At 33.4% G+C, this 16913-nt stretch overlaps 1 protein-coding gene across 1 annotated transcript in view; it reads left to right on the top strand.

The window, feature by feature from the left end:
* LOC148833016 (cadherin-7-like) overlaps positions 1–15716 on the top strand; it is a 35106-nt gene extending 19390 nt beyond the window's left edge. Inside the window, exons 7-11 of the mRNA XM_088918731.1 lie at positions 1875–2011; positions 2626–2747; positions 3974–4091; positions 4934–5185; positions 14126–15716. Of these exons, the coding sequence (XP_088774857.1) occupies positions 1875–2011; positions 2626–2747; positions 3974–4091; positions 4934–5185; positions 14126–14616 (1120 nt within the window). The 3' untranslated portion in view covers positions 14617–15716. The remainder of the gene's footprint in view (positions 1–1874; positions 2012–2625; positions 2748–3973; positions 4092–4933; positions 5186–14125) is intronic.
* Positions 15717–16913: the final 1197 nt, after the last annotated feature.

Consider the following 16913-nt stretch of genomic DNA (forward strand, 5'->3'; position numbering starts at 1 on the left):
TGAGTTGACCTACTGTATACAGTATATATAATACACCACTTAGGATTTTATATTCAGTATTTAATCCAAATTGTTTCTCAGTCTACTTTGTTTTATACATAATCAAAATCATTAATATAAATCAGGAAGAGCAACAGGTCTTATCTGAACCCCTGTGGTACACCACTGCTTACATTTGTTTATAAGAGGTTGCACTTCTCTTTCATGGATTCTCTTTCCTATTGCTTTCAATTTAAAAATGACCCTTTTATAGAGTAGGTTATTAAGAGCTTTTAGGAAATCTGAATATCATGTGCAGAGTTCCCCAGTCTTCATATGGGACGAACACATGCCTGATGTTCCCCATTTTCCTTTCTGTTCCTTATATTTTGTGTACGATTGAGGTATAATCATTTAAGTCTGAATATAATTTATTTTAAAATTTTTCTTACATAGTATTGACCTGTGCTCTTCCTATCCCACTAGAACAGGCTTTTTCTGCGCTTTTGTAATTCCCCCATGTATAGTGCTTACTTTTGCTTCCTCGAGTGGATCACAATGTTCATTATATTTGTCATGTATTTTGTCAAATCCCTTATTTAGTCTTTTTTTAAGTCCATAAAGAAGAGTAACAAAAATGAATTATGTCTTGAGGAGAATGTTATATGTATAGTACATGGGTTAAAGGGACTAAATATCTTCAGTCTAGATAAAAGGAAACTGAGAGGAACTTTGAGATGAGTATTGAAAAGTAGATAACGGAGTCAAGTACTAACAGTAAACTGGGCCTTGATTAGAAACTACTGTAAAGAAAATTGATTTAAGATGGAGAAAAATGGATTTGCTGCTGTTTGGAACAGGCAAAGTTGATGACCAAAATATGGGTTCATATACTGTAAGAAGCAGCTGGAATATAATTTTTGATTCACTGAACTACTATGGTACCCAATGAGCAAGACAATCCAAATGTGTCTGTTTATTAGCAGTTTTTCTTATGGATTTAAAATTATCTCTTCCAATTATACAGTTTTTATGTGAGATGCATTGTTTTAACCTTACAAATTTACCTTAACAATTACAGAAAATAAAGTTTTTACCTTTGTGTGCTGGAATTATAACTCTTCTAGAACTGTAAAAACATTTTGCACTGAGAACAGGTAGCTATGCAGATTTCCCTTTCAATTTTGACAAAATGACAAGCATAATCTAGTTTAGATTCAAACTGCTTGGAAAATGATTTTATTATCTTTGAGTTTAGAGTAGCCGATTAGTAATTCCACTAACAAAGCTATATTTCAAATTATTTCCTCTTATAAAGTGTTTTATAGATATCATTCTAAACTATGAACGGATGCTTTATGAAATTTATGAATTTTTTAAAAGACAGGAAGAGTAAAAACTGTTACTAACTCAACTTAAATTGACCATGACCTCTTTGAAAGTCTAGTCATGTGATACTCTACTTTTTTTTTGAGGAAATATATTAAGTAAGCACTGCTGCCAGCTTGGATTTTGATATTAATAATTAAAATAAAACTTCTGAATATAAACAATTTAATCAATTCTAACACATACTGTAACTCTTTATGGGTGCATTCTTATCTAAGCTCTTTGTGGAAAAATATTGGAACAATCTTTTGTCCTTTTTTAGATAACGTACTTTGTCTGCACAAGCCTTGAAAAGTATAAAATAAAAAATAAATAGACTACAGTGTAAAGGACAATAGTAACCTGCCAGTTACATAAAAAATATATTCTGGACTGTTCACAGTTAGTTTTTTTTACTTCTAAAGCTCTGTGACCACTATGCATTTCATGGGATAACATAAAAATATGATTGTATGCTTCTTAATAGCTTTTAAAATATTCAGTGGTTTCATGATGTCATTTTTAAGGTATTACTTTGATGAAAGAACAAATATGAACAAAATGTTCAGTATTGATCAATATAATGGAACCATTACCATTGCAAAACCCTTGGATCGGGAGACAGCTCATTGGCACAATTTAACCATTTCTGCCAGAGAGACACGTAAGTGTACAGTCTAATAACATAAAAACCTTGGTATTTAAATAAATATATTGTGTATAGCATATCTGCATATGCGCTTACTGTGATATTAGCACGTGATATAAAATACAAATTTTTCTTCTTTTAACAAAACAACTAAAGAGAAAACTATTTAAATGCAGATCAGCAAATTACATATTTAGTTTGAGATTAATAAAGGTATATGGAATGGCATTTAAATAAAAAAGCAATAAACACTACTACAGCAGTTATCTGCCCTTAAGTATTTCACATACAGCATTTTACTAGATTGTACAGCTTCTGCCTTCCTTAGTCATTCAGTACAGCTTCTGCCTTCCTTAGTCATATTCAGACAAGCCAGGATTTCGTAAGAATTAATCTTTCATGTTCAATTGAGCAAAAGTTTAAGTAACTGAAAATACTAAATCATATGCTGTAATTCACAGTATTTTGACATTTCTATTGGTTTAAAGAAAGATGTACTGTCACTTCATCTGAAAAGTTAAAAAGCTCTGAGAGCTAAGCTGTCAGGCATTCATTTATACTAAACCAATGGAATCCTTGACTATGATTTCAAATATCACATTACTAATTTCGATGTCTCTCTTTTCCAGGAGAAAATTATTTATTTTCTAAAGCGCAGATATCCATACAGGTTATGGATGTTAATGATAATGCCCCACAATTCTCCAAACAGTATACACCTTATGTATGTGAAGGAACACAATCGGGAGAGGTAAGCATTTTTCAGTTGCATACTTTTAAGCTGATGCAAAGTATCCAGAGGAAGATTTCTTCCTATTTTCTGCTGTTACATTGTATGTCTAGTACAATTATTATTGAAACGTTTTAGTTTTACAAGGTGCAAAGTACAAAATAAAATGGCAATGTTCAAACAATGATTTCATTGTGCAATATACTGTATTTCTTTATGACTAAGGTAATCGTGTGGCTTGAATGGAAAGTGTGATTGTACAGTATAAGCCAACTATAAGCAGAACCAGGGGGATCAACGGAAGTTATTGTAATGCACGATAGTGTATTATATAATAGCTATTTACGTTGGGGAAACCAGAAGGAGACTAGGAGACCACTTCAGAGAACATGTTAGGGCTGTATAGATTAAAGATTTCTCCAAGCCCATAGTTTCTCATTTCACCTCTGACGGCCACGATCACACTGATCTCGCTGTCTCTGTTCTCAAAGAAGGGTTTCTTAACTCCCATAGCAGAAAGCCATCAGACACAAAAATTATCCTGAAACTTGGTTCACACCTTCCCCCTTTTCTCAATGACAGACTTGTTTTTGTGTAATCTTCTCTATTCACATGCAGGTTTCAACTTCACACCTTTTTTCACCCCTCTCCACTTTGCACCACCTGAGTGGCCTCTCTATCTCTCCCCTGCTCCCACCTCGTCCACTCTCCCAGCTTTTGCTCTCTTATGCTATTTAATCTTTGCTGTCTGCCCTGTCTTTTTCACCCCCGAAGAAGGCTCCACAGACGAAATGTTGTGTTTTCTTTCTTCTCTTTTCAGCATGGAATAATCCTATTACTTGTTCCTTTGCAGCCTACGCATGCAGATGCTGCTACCCACCTGAACTACTTATATAATGTTTATATTATAAAACGTTTTATATAATGTATGATAGATATTTTATAATGTATGTAGTAATTTATAATTATGTAGTAATTTATAATGTATGTAATGTATTTTAAAGGTCTGAGAAATAATGTGTTTAAATACAGTGGTTTAATTAAACACAATATTATATTAACTTACTATTTTATTTATCAAAAACATACAAAAATAAAATCAGGTTGAAAAGGGACTGTGAATATTTCAAAGGAACAATGTTGAATGAGAAAATATCTACATTATAAATAGTAAGGTTTCATATTGGTTTGGATTTTTATATAGATATTATTTATTAAATTAATACTTACTTCTGCTCCTTTCAAAGATGATACAACAAATAAGTGCAGTGGATAAAGATGATCCAGAAGAAGGTCACCATTTCTATTTTTCTTTGGTTTCCGAAAAACCCATCAACCCCAATTTCACATTAAGGGATAATCAAGGTAGAGTACAGTAAAACGTATTCAATATTCATTGAAATTTTTACAATTTTAAAAAGAACTTAAAAAAGCACTAAATATACTGCATATTTTCTGAAGACGATTAACACATGAATTCAAGAGAATGTTAACACTACTGTGGAAAAAAAATGGGATAGATAGATAAAGATAAGCACAGGCCACACTCATTCTTCAATGCCCTAAAGATTGGAATACATATAGGAACTACATAGAAATACATATATACAGTATTTTATGCTGCTATTTTAACCATGTTCATTGTATACTAATTGTCTATTTTAAAATTTCTGTATAAAGGCCACTGACCATCTACCAAATATACAATACAATGCCTACAGAAATTTTACACATCCTTTCCAAAGTAACACATAACAGCCTGAAATCACACATTAAATCAGAATTTATTTACCTTCATATACATTGTAACATACAACCTCCAAGTGAAAAAGAAATGCTCAGACATTTTAAAAAATAATTACTAATATTTAATATGTAAAACCACATCATCAATATATTTAACATAGTTTCAATATGCTTAATTTTCAGTTTGCACATGGAGTTTGTTCAGTTTAGATGTAAATGGAAAAAAAATCAAAATGTGCAACTAGTGTAAAATTATTTACTAAATAATTAACATGTTCCTGTTTACTTTATTCTCCTATGGTTATTTTGGACAAGTAGTGTCTTGGATAAATATCATGCATTGCCCTCTATCTTTAATTAACTCTTACCAAATATGTTTTTATGGTTTTTATTTTATTTCCCCATTTGTATAATTGCATAGGCGGAAGTCTTATGTGATCACTTCCTGTTGATTGTTTCAGATAACACTGCTGGGGTTCTAACGAGAAGAAGCAGTTTTAGCAGAAAGGACAGGGCATATTATTACCTGCCTATCGTTATTGTTGACAATGGCACCCCAGCACTCACTAGCACCACAACTCTCACCATCGAAGTATGCAGCTGCTACCCAGATGGCAATTGTCGATCTAATGGTGTGGAGGCTTTTGCCCTGTCCATTGGCCTAAGCATTGAGACCCTAATTGCAATTTCATCATGTCTGCTGATTATAGTAGGTAAGTTGATAACTCCCTCTTTAATTTGTGCCCAGAATTTTAGAACATTAGTTCATTTTTACAATGAGAAAGGTTTGTGCAAAATTTGGAATCATGGCAAAATGGTTTTGTGCAAAATTTTGAAAACAAGATTTGTCAGGAAAAATACAAGAATGAATTATATCATTATCTAACAAAAAATCTAACCTGAGGCTTGTAATATTGTTTATTCTAACAGACATGAGGAAGTTTATCAAAAGGTTTGAAAGCAAGGCTATAGCTGAGGTAAAATGCAAAAGTCGGATGTATGAGAAGGATAAGCAAAATATGGTTGTCTCTTTCCTAGGATTTATTGTACATTCTATGAAACAATAGTGGTTTGGACTTATTTAAAACATTAGAGCGAGATATTGTCAAAGAATGAAAAGCATGTGTAAAATTATTTGAACTGTATCTGTCCAGATTACCATGCCAAACATACAGTATGGCTAAAATACTTAGGATTCAGTTTCCATTTCATTGTATACACTACAAAATCTTTGTTTCCACATAAACTCAAAGATAATTGTCTAAAGACCAAAACATTTAATTAAGAAGACAAGTTTTACAGGACAAACCAGTTATGTACAACATACAACAATATGTAAAAAAGAAAAAAATAGCATTGAGATTTCTTAATATTTTAGAAAACAAATGCCATTTTTACAATTATTATGACACTTATAGAATATTTAAAACTGATAACCAAGTGATCAAAAGTAAAATGGAAATGTGTAATTTAAACACTATAAATAAACAAAGTACTGCAGTCATATGCCTAATTCAATAATGAGAAACTCCTGGAGACATAGTAGAAAAATACCAAAAGTCACAGTGTAGGGTAACATTAGAAAATAGCTAAACTTCTGCAGCTAAACCCAGCTGTTGAAGACCAAGCAAGATTTCAGTATGGCAACTGAGTTATTCAATATTCAATTAGCCTGTTACAGTTATCTACATATTAGATAAATGCTCCTGGTCAAATCCCAAGATGCAAATATATATATTAAGAATAATATGCAGAATAATGTTATTGTAGTAATTTTACCATTTTGCCATACCACTAATAAAAGTGTGTAGATTTCCATTGTTCTGTGAGGGCATAGATGAATGTTGATGATTTTTTTTCACATTTAAAGGTCAGACACATATAAACTCCAAGAGATGATCCATACACTTGTACAAACAGGGTAGAATAAGAAGAACAGTTCCTCATACTCAGCGTTACAATTTTTAAGCAGATGGAAGTTGTGTATACAGTAAAGTTTGCTTTTCATCCTCAGCCAACAGCAACTTTCTTATTATAAAAACATCAAAACAGGCTGAAAAATATCAAGATGTTCATGCTTAGCCAATGCTAGAATGCTCATTTTGTGAAATCTACAAAAGAGTTTCTGTAAATAAAGGAGATAAATAATAGCCATCTAAATCCTCAGGTCTAACTCCCAAGCTGTGAGTTGAATTGGTACTTCTTTGCTAAAGCAAAAAGCAGATCTAAAAACAGTTTATTGAACAAGGAAGCAACACTTTCCATGTAATTTGTCAGAAACAGCTTTTCAGAATTTAGTTTACCTTGCTAATTTTAATTTTCACACCCATTTTCATATATTCCATCAGGGCTTTTTAGATGTATTCATAGTATTTACATGACACATTTTGAAAACTACAAATATATAAATACTGTACATAATATAATTTTGTCACCATACAAATATACTGTAATTGATCAATTGTGATTGATGAGTAGTACAACATACTATTTTCCTTGTCAATTTCTTGTGCTGTAATCAAGCTTTCTCACTTAAGGGGCTAGCAGAAGTCTGTCATCATTTTGACATCCCACCTTCTTTTTTTCATAATCTTGATATCCTGTTCAAACATTTCTGTTATGACCATCTTCATAGCCCTAGAGGGTGCTCGACCTTTCTGTACTGTTCCTTGGTTCCCTGTGCCTGTTCATGTGCTTCCGGTGCGTCTGGTGGAGGTTTGCTATTTATTTCCGGTCTGTCCTTTCCTCCTCACTCGATTGGGATCGGTTGTCGAGAGGCTTGCATCACCAGGTTGCCCCACGTCCACTTCCTGAGGCTTATGTCCGATAAATTGAGCCCATAAGTTCCTGCCGCTTCGCTTAGGGTCTTCTCATCTCACCGGTCTCTCTCCACGAGTAGCCTCCGGCTTCCGTGACAATTTCTCTTTGCTCCTCACTCACACTACCAAGACGTTCTGGAAAATAGTCCACATCTGTGTAAAATAACTTTTTAAGCTTTTGTGGCAAGTGAAAAGATAGATTTGTGCCTTAGCGTATACTGTAGATCTCATTGTAGATTAAAGGTAGAGATACAGATGCAGCCATTCAAAGTGCGCGTCACAGACACGTACCGCAGGTGACGTCGCTCAGTATGACGCAAGATGACGCGTGGCACCGCAGTAAGTGATTGGTTGACCGACAGGGGCACTCGTGGTCCGTTGGTCTGTCGTAGAAAGACTTACAGTAAAAACGTCTTTGCTGTGCCCGTTGTAGATATTGAATTTTACCACTGAAGGGAAATCTTAGTAGCTGAGCATAAAAAGAATAGGAGCATACTGTAACGCGTGTGAAAGCCATAAACGATATTAATTTTGGAACATAAACATACAGTATATAGCTGGTCTTGGTACTTTAAAGAAAAAAATACACACCGGTATTCCATTTCTCCCTAAACATTGTAAGCTTCGAAGTCTTTAACTAACGTGATACCGGAGTCAACAAGCATACTTTTAGAATTTGATTAAAAGGGAATATAATATGGAATCGCGTATCTCAAGAATTTAATAACGGTATGATTATATCCGTGTACTGCGGCAGGGCTGTGTAGGGCTGTTTCGCCTGCCTGCTCATGCGAGCTGACTGTAGCCGACTGGTCTAGGTGTGTGACTACCAACGGGCAGGTTGTGTGCTCGAATCCAGCTGGTGCTGAACCTTCCAGTTTTATTTATTTATTTTTTAATCGCGTAACATATTACCGTATGCAAACTGTACTGTATACAGTATGTATATGTATATTTAATGTCTTGACTGTGCCCGTTTAATTGAATTTAAAAAAATTATTTAACACGAACATTAAGCTGTTTACATCTTCCGCCTGAGAACAGTCACCCGTTGCTACCCAACGCAGAATGGTGATTGGCTGACACCATCTGACACCCCTCTGATTGGAGAAAAAAGACGTGCTGGTTTGCTATACATACTGTAACAGGAAGAGGATTTCTTTCTATTCAAAACGTGTATTTTAAAAGTTTAAGAAGTAAAAACCTTACAGCGTACACAGATTTCTAAACTGATCAGGATCGTTATCTTTGTCTTATGCATAATAATATTCACCGCTCTGTGCAGCAAATTAATAATAAACTTTATTTTATATAGCGTTTTAAACGAATAAGTAATTAGATTGCTCATAAACCTAATCACTTGCTTTTTCTTTTAATTTAGGCTCAGATTTCAACTATAGATCGTATTATTAATAACCATAATAACAACCAACCAACAAAAACAACCATATAAACATAATACCAACCAAAAACATAGATAACAACCACAATACAAAATCAAATATATCAAACCATTTTACTCTCGCAAAGTCCTCCAATTATCATAATCCCGCCCCTTATGCAAAACCAAACCTTCCTCCCATCCCAGTTTATCCTGTTTATCATAAACAAAATCCACCTCAATTTTCAACATAAAGCATTACACAAAATCAATACCTCAACACTCCATACTCAACAACGATAATTCACAAACAGCCAGAACATGTAACTACACATTCCCAAACAGACCTAATTTCCATAGCCACGCCCCTTATGCAAAACCAACATCCCTCCCCTGTTCTCTCTCTCCCCTGGCGGTTGTAATTGTTTATGTCTAAGCCGGAACATATCATTATATCTCATTTTGTATTTCTTAAAAAAAATCGTTTTCCCAGCCTAACAGTATTGTTTTTAACCTGTAAATTTGCTGGACAGAGAGGTGAACATTATTACACAGAAGACAAAGATAGCGATTTACGTTGCATTGTGTATCGTGCTGCTTTAATACAGTTTTAAATAATTGGAAGTCTAAACAGTATCAGCTTTATTTATGGGTTTTAAATAAAGGTGATTTAAACGCGATTTAAATCAATATAAATGTTTATATTGTAATGCATAGGTGACTATTCATTGTTATTAAAATGACTTAAATTCGATCATGTTGTGATATTTAGAAATATACATTTGTTTGGTGCGAGTGAAGTTTTATTTAATCTCTGAGCCATACTGATTCTTCTGGAAGCCAGTTTCCGCCAGGGAGTAAAAAAAAACACACTATGGTATTCTCTCCAATGCAGTGCAGTTAAAAACATACCTCTGATGCTGCTCCTAAATGAATATCGTTTATGACCATCAGAAGCTTTATGCTCCTTTTCTTTTTTCCAGTGGATTGAACAGGGAGAGGCATTTCATGATGTACTTTTCACTGATGAAACAACAGTGGCTCTGGAACAGTTTTCAACCATGTCGTTTTATAAAAAGGGGAGATATGTACACGTTACTGAAGCTAAAAGTTTAGCCTTTGTCACTAATGTAAACACTAAATAAAGACGTATAGAAATCCCTACGTTACAGACTGTATATGGCTGGTATTGGTAGTTTAAAGAAAAAATACACACCAGTATTCCACTTTCTCCCTAAACATTTTAAGCATCAGAGTCTTACATGTGGTTATTTATTGCATAATTTAATTTTGAAAGCCACTGAGACATCAGGTACTACTGTTGTATTTATGAAAAAGAAACAAAACAAAAAACATACTAACAACTGTGCCATCCTACTCCTTAGTATCCTACATTTGCATCCTACATTTTATTATTCATAAACAGTTAACATTGTTAGCAAAATATTTTGAATTATATTTAACCCTATTTTTTCTTTAGTTTTGTATTTAACTTATTATATGATAGTCAGACTTAATGTATATTTGAACAATGAAATGAAAATATATTTTTACAAGATTTTACATTAAGCACTTAAAATTAATATGGTTAATAAAAGTAAACTGTAACATGCTGTAACAAGATCGGTTAAACTGCGAAGAAAATGCTTTCAGAGAAAATGTTTCAGGTGTGAAGAACATAGATCTCTAATGCAATTTCAACCAAACCTGTTCCCACACACCCTGCCCCCACTACCATTAGAATATACACAAACATTTTAGCGTTTCATTCTGAGCAGAAGACCCTCACACCTGAAGAGTGCTGGCTGTGACGAATTAAACCGGTCTAACTGGCTTCAATCACAGACCATGTGACATGGGACTCAGTAAACTAACAGCGCCACTGGATTTGATAATACCTAACCAAAATCCGCAATATGGAAACAGAACCTGTGTGATTGTTGATAGATGATGTACTCGTAACATTTTTTCAAGACGAACTACAACATTTAAAAAATGACTTGTATGTACTTGATATCTCTAATCAATCCACGGGTCCCAGCACAAAACGAAAGTAAAATGCATACCGTTTCGCGCTTCTTATTAGTTGCTCAAAAGTAATTTGACCGTATGAAATGCATAATATAAACCTAGAAACATATACGTGAGCAGTACTTAAGCACTGTAGTATCGGTGTTAAGACATACCTCTCAAATACTGTAAATCAAGTTAAAAATATCTCAAGACCGATTCTGGTCGTAATGAAACCATGTTTCGTGTATGTTTTCTTTTTCATCTTGAAATAACTCATTTCTAAATACCTTTTTCACTGTTAACATCTTGCAGCAACTTTGCGAGCAAAATATACACTCTGACAGTTCATCCTGCTACCAACATTAAATAAAACAAATCTTAAGATTTCTATATTTATGTCTTTATTTAGTGGTTTCATTAGTGACAAAGGCTAAACTTTCTTGGAAAAATGTATTTTATGTGTTGCAGAAAAAACTGACTTGCTTTAACAAAATATGTTTACAAATCCTTTCACCTGGCATTTTCGTAGTTAGAAATTATGGAACGCTCTGTTAAAAGCAAGGGAGTTTTTATGTCCGTTGCAGTTCTTTTGCAACATGAATATAATTATATCGTTATTAATTTCTTGAGATACGCGATTCCATATTATATTCCCTTTTAATCAAATTCTAAAAGTATGCTTGTTGACTCCGGTATCACGTTAGTTAAAGACTTCGAAGCTTACAATGTTTAGGGAGAAATGGAATACTGGTGTGTATGTTTTCTTTAAAGTACCGAGACCAGCCATATACTGTATGTTTATGTTAAGATTTCCCTTCAGTGGTAAAATTAGATATGAATATTCAATACTTAAACGGGCACAGTTAAGACATTAAATATACATATACATACTGTATACAGTACAGTTTGCATACGGTAATATGTTACGCGATTAAAAAATAAATAAATAAAACTGGAAGGTTCAGCACCAGCTGGATTCGAGCACACAACCTGCCCGTTGGCAGGCACGCACCTAGACCAGTCGGCTACAGTCAGCTCGCATGAGCAGGCAGGCGAAACAGCCCTACACAGCCCTGCCGCAGTACACGGATATAATCATACCGTTATTAAATTCTTGAGACACGCGATTCCATATTATATTCCCTTTTAATCAAATTCTAAAACTATGCTTGTTGACTCCGGTATCACGTTAGTTAAAGACTTCGAAGCTTACAATGTTTAGGGAGAAATGGAATACCGGTGTGTATTTTTCCTTGTGATATTTTAAGCTCTAGTTGAATGATAGGTGTCGCATTTTAAATCATTTTCGTAGTTAGAAATTATGAAACGCCCTGTTAAAAGCAAGGAAGTTTTTATGCCCGTTGAAGTAAAACAAAATGCCTGACAAAGTATGGCTTGGACAGATTCCAAGTGCCTGTACAAATGTGCTAAAGAAATTATACTTTGAGTATACAGCTTGTCCAAAGTCATCCATTATTAATACTATTAGTAATATCTTCGGTAAAGGCTTTGATGCATAAATATTTCTGATAAAGGTAGGTTGTGTACTTTTGTCCAACTGAGCAATCTTGCTTTCATAAAATATACCAACATTTTAATGACTGAAGATTAACATGCTGTAATACACTGTTCAAAATTAAAGGCTCAAATGCTGTACATGAGAGGTTAAGCTCCCCCTGGCGGTTTTACAAGGTGACGCCGGATAGTTTCCGGCAGAGCGTCAAATGACGCGCGATTAACCACGTCACACTGCGTGACACTGCGTGATACCGCGATACGCCCACCGGGGTATGCCGCAAAATAACGCACGCATTTTGAATGGCTGCATCTGTAGGACAAAAAGTTAGGGAGAAGACTAGTCTTTTTTACCTTTATGCCACAGGTGTTTTAACCTTGTGTGGAGCTCATAAAGTACCTTAATTGTCATGTTTCCTTCCAAAATATACATGATATACTTTCTTTAACATTTCCTTAATATTTGTATTAAACTAAATCTGGGACTTGCAGGATTTTGTAGGTACAGCAAGACTCATGGGGTCATAAATCTGGTTTGAAAAGATGTGATTGATTAACTCTGTGCCCAGATCAACTTTATTATTTATATGTAATAAAATACAGACTTTCAAATACTTATGCTTTATGGAACAGACATGGTTGCAGACAGGGTGAATTGATTCTATGGAGTTACTGTACAATTCTATTTCATTTCCAGTTAAACTATTACATTACTCTTACTGGGTTTCCCAAGTGGTTTAACCAGTAAAGGCAGTTGTCCAAAGCACAGGGTGAGCTCTATTATGTATTTGTACAAATACATTTATATCTGTATAGGGATATGAGAACATAACATTTGAACATACATGTATTTAATAAACCATTCTTTGTTTATATTGCACACATATATTGCATAATTATGTGTAAGGAGCAAGTAATAGGTTTATTCCATGTTGAAACGAGAAGAAAGAAAACACAAAGTTTCAGCTGTGGAGCCTTCTTCGGGTGTCAATTGACAATTGATCAATTATGTATGAATTTTTATTTATTATGAAAACATTTCTGAGCAATTGTGATAAAATTAAAATATATATATTTATATATTTGTAGTAATTTCTCTAGTAAGTACTATGAATATATCTAAAAAACCCTGATGGGATATATGAAAATGGTTGTAAAAATTAAAATTACCAAACTAAATTCTGAAAAGCTGTTTCTGACAAATTGCATGTAAAGTGTTGCTTCCTTCTTCAATAAACTGTTTTTAGTTCTGCTATTTCTGCTATTTGCTTTAGGAAAGAAGTAACGACTCAACTCATAACTTGGGAGTTAGACTGAGGATTTAGATGGCTATTATTTATCTCCTTTATTTACAGAAACCCCATTGTAGACTTCACAAAATGCTCAGAGACATGATGAGCTTTCTAGCACTGGCTAAGCATGAACTTCTTGATATTTTTCAGCCTGTTTTGATCTTTCTATAATTGTGTGTATGTCTATATATAGTACCACCCATACAATATGGTTGACATGCATTCGCCAGGAAATTGTATGTGATGAAAAATCAAAATGAATGTCACATTTGGATTCAACTCCCTGAATTGACAGAAAACAGCTAAGTACAACAATTATGTAGACCATGCTTTATTATGTTTTGTTATGAATTTGTACCAATAATAAATGCTAAATGCAGTGCTGCCCTCTGTATTGCTGAAATACTACCTGTGTATTGCTTAAACAGTTGTTATATCCCATGCTGATGTGCTTTAGTTTTTTTTTTATTAAACTGTTGTCATGAGTATAATATAGTTATGTTTCTGTCTACCACTGCAGGATGCTGTGATAAATGACATGATATATGTTATTTAGTCCATTGGCTTGCTTATACAATTTCTAACCATTAGTTTAATCATATCAGTTACTCCCCTAACAATTTTGTGTTGCAGTCCTTTCACTACTAATACTGGCAGTGAAGAGACATAAGAAGAAGCAGCTTGGTGACGAGAAATGGGAGGAAGTGTCAGAGAATGTTGTATGTTACAATGAGAAGGGATATGGGGAAGAGGATACCCATGCCATTGTCCCAGTCATTCTGAGATCCAACCCAAAGCAGAGGAATCGGAGAACTCATAAAGAAGAAGTGGCTGCAAGCATCCGTATGTCTCTGAGGCAGTCCTTTCTAATTGGACCTGAGGATGAAGTCTTCAGGCAGTTTATTTTGGAGAGGCTGTTTGAGGCTGACACTGATCCTTATGCTCCTCCTTTTGATTACTTGCACACATTTGCCTATGAAGGGACAGGCTCAGCAGCTGGGTCACTGAGTTCTCTTGGTTCATGGCCTTCTGAACAGAATTATGATTACATTTGTGACTCTGGACCATGTTTCAAAAGACTTGCTTATTTGTATGTTGGTGGTCATGAGGAAACAGACTTGTAGGCCAAAATACTACCTAAGGTCAATTCATATATAAAGAATATGGACATTTCCTTCTCATTGGTGACATTTAGAATCATTTTGAAAGAATAGGTACATATACTGTACATGTACAGTTTTTATAATGCAATTGTTGCTCTTTAATTTTAGTCATGCAGTGCCTTATTGCCTTTTTTAACAAAAGTAAAACTAACAATGCAGCTTTTCTAATACGGTATCATATATGCTGTTATGCTGTTGCATTGTTACATTAACATAAATGTAAAAATCTCAAAACATTAAATCTTGAAAACATTAAACTGACCAAACAAAATCCATGCTAAAGAAATTGCATATTTATAAAATAAATGTAATCTTTAAGTAATGTTCCTGAAGACAATTAAATACAGTAGATCCCTTTTCCAAGTACTTTTCATGTGCTCACATTTACAACAGTCATGAGGTTTAAAATAATTGTGAAATAAAATAGACAAATGCAAGACTGACAGTAAGAAAACCAAAGAAAAATAAAGGTAAGGTAATTTAGCACCCATCTTAATTTCCTTATTTATTTTCCTGCATGATATGATGTTGTGTTGCATTAAAGATGACTGAATATTGATTTATTTTTATTACTGATGTTTCAGATACATTCATTATCTAGCTTTGAAGACTTACTGTAAGTTCACTCCAAGATAAATTAGTTACCTGTTTGGGTTTGATGTAAACACTTTCATGACATGGACACTAAGCAGACACAGTAAACATGGTGTAAATTAGAGCACAAAAAGAAAGAAACAACAATTAAAAAATGATGCTCACATTAACACAGATATATGGACCATGGGTGTCACAGACAGATCTCTGATTCGCAAATCCCCAAGTCAAAAGACTTGTCTTTTGCTGGGAAGATTTCCAACTTTCCTGAGAGACCCAGGAAGCAATGTCACAATTACCATCTTATTCTACACCATCTGCCTTGAAAAATAAAAATAATTTTCAAATGCTTCTGTTTAACTATTCTATGTAAAAATCGTATTTATTCCAAATGATAATGTCTTCATTAAAATGTTTGCATTTTAGGAAACTTTGTAAAGTATCCATTTTTGATGATTAAAAGTGGAGTCCGTTATTTGTATATTAAAAGGGCTATACTGCTCCTTTCAATTGTGTTCCAGAACAAAAATAAAATGTTCTGATATTATGAAAAAAACTTTAAATTGTTCATCTTTTTTATTTTTTTCCCCTTGTTTCCAGTGTAGCTGGGTCTTGGTTTTTTTGATAGAAGGCATCAAACCATACTTATTATGGTAGAATTGTATGATTTTTGCTTTGCAAAAGTATGTTTTGATTTGCATGATGTTGTTTTATTTAGTTAGAAATCAAATTAAAAACCCAATTCAAAATATTTCATTACATAAATGATTACATAAATACTTCAAATAAAAGAGATGAAAGGGTAAGTACTGTTTATTACAACTTATTTATGTGTGACATGAAAAGTAAATGCTTATTACCCTATGATAAAATTAACTGTATGTTACCATTAAACTATGAAAGCTGTATATATTATTAGTTTTATAACAAAACATCAACTGAAATCTTCAGTTAGTGTATACATTTCCATTTTGTTGAGTGTTTGAGCAGTTTAACTTAGTCATTTATTGAATGTATTCTGTTAGGTAATATGTATGACTGAATGGCAGTATAAATGACATAATCTGAAGTGTCTAAATGCATCCCTAATTTGTTAAGTCTAACTTCTCATAGTTGTGTAGGACATATCTGTGGATATTTATATTCAAAATACTTAACTGAAAAGGTGACATGGTTTTTAAAAGCTTTAAATACATTTGCGTTACTGAAAACTACAATTCACAAAGTACCAACACATTAAAACACCATTACACATTATAACATTTGTGTGTGTCAACTAATCAGGCATGAAATGTTCTAAAAGTTTAAAAGATTGTTCAATACTGTAATACCAGTATTGAGTTCAATACCAGTGTTTTAACTTTGTGTCTTTTCAAATATTTAAATACTAGAGGTATAATACATTTTAATTTCTAATAATACCACAAAGTGCAATGTAATATTACAGGTATGATATTCATTTTTTCATTTGTGGTGGGAAAATTGTTGTCTAGTGAAATTTTCCAACTACAGGTATGGAATAGGCAATGGACTTTTAAATTATGGGAGCTCATAAAAATTACTCCTGCAGCTAATTTCTTATAAATACATTTTATTTCTAAGACAGAAATGTACAGTAATATGAATTAAAGTTTCCTATAAAAATACAGTATAACTAAATTAAA

Source organism: Atractosteus spatula, chromosome 6, assembly GCF_055471065.1.
Source record: "Atractosteus spatula isolate fAtrSpa1 chromosome 6, fAtrSpa1.hap1, whole genome shotgun sequence".
Lineage (NCBI taxonomy): Eukaryota > Metazoa > Chordata > Actinopteri > Semionotiformes > Lepisosteidae > Atractosteus > Atractosteus spatula.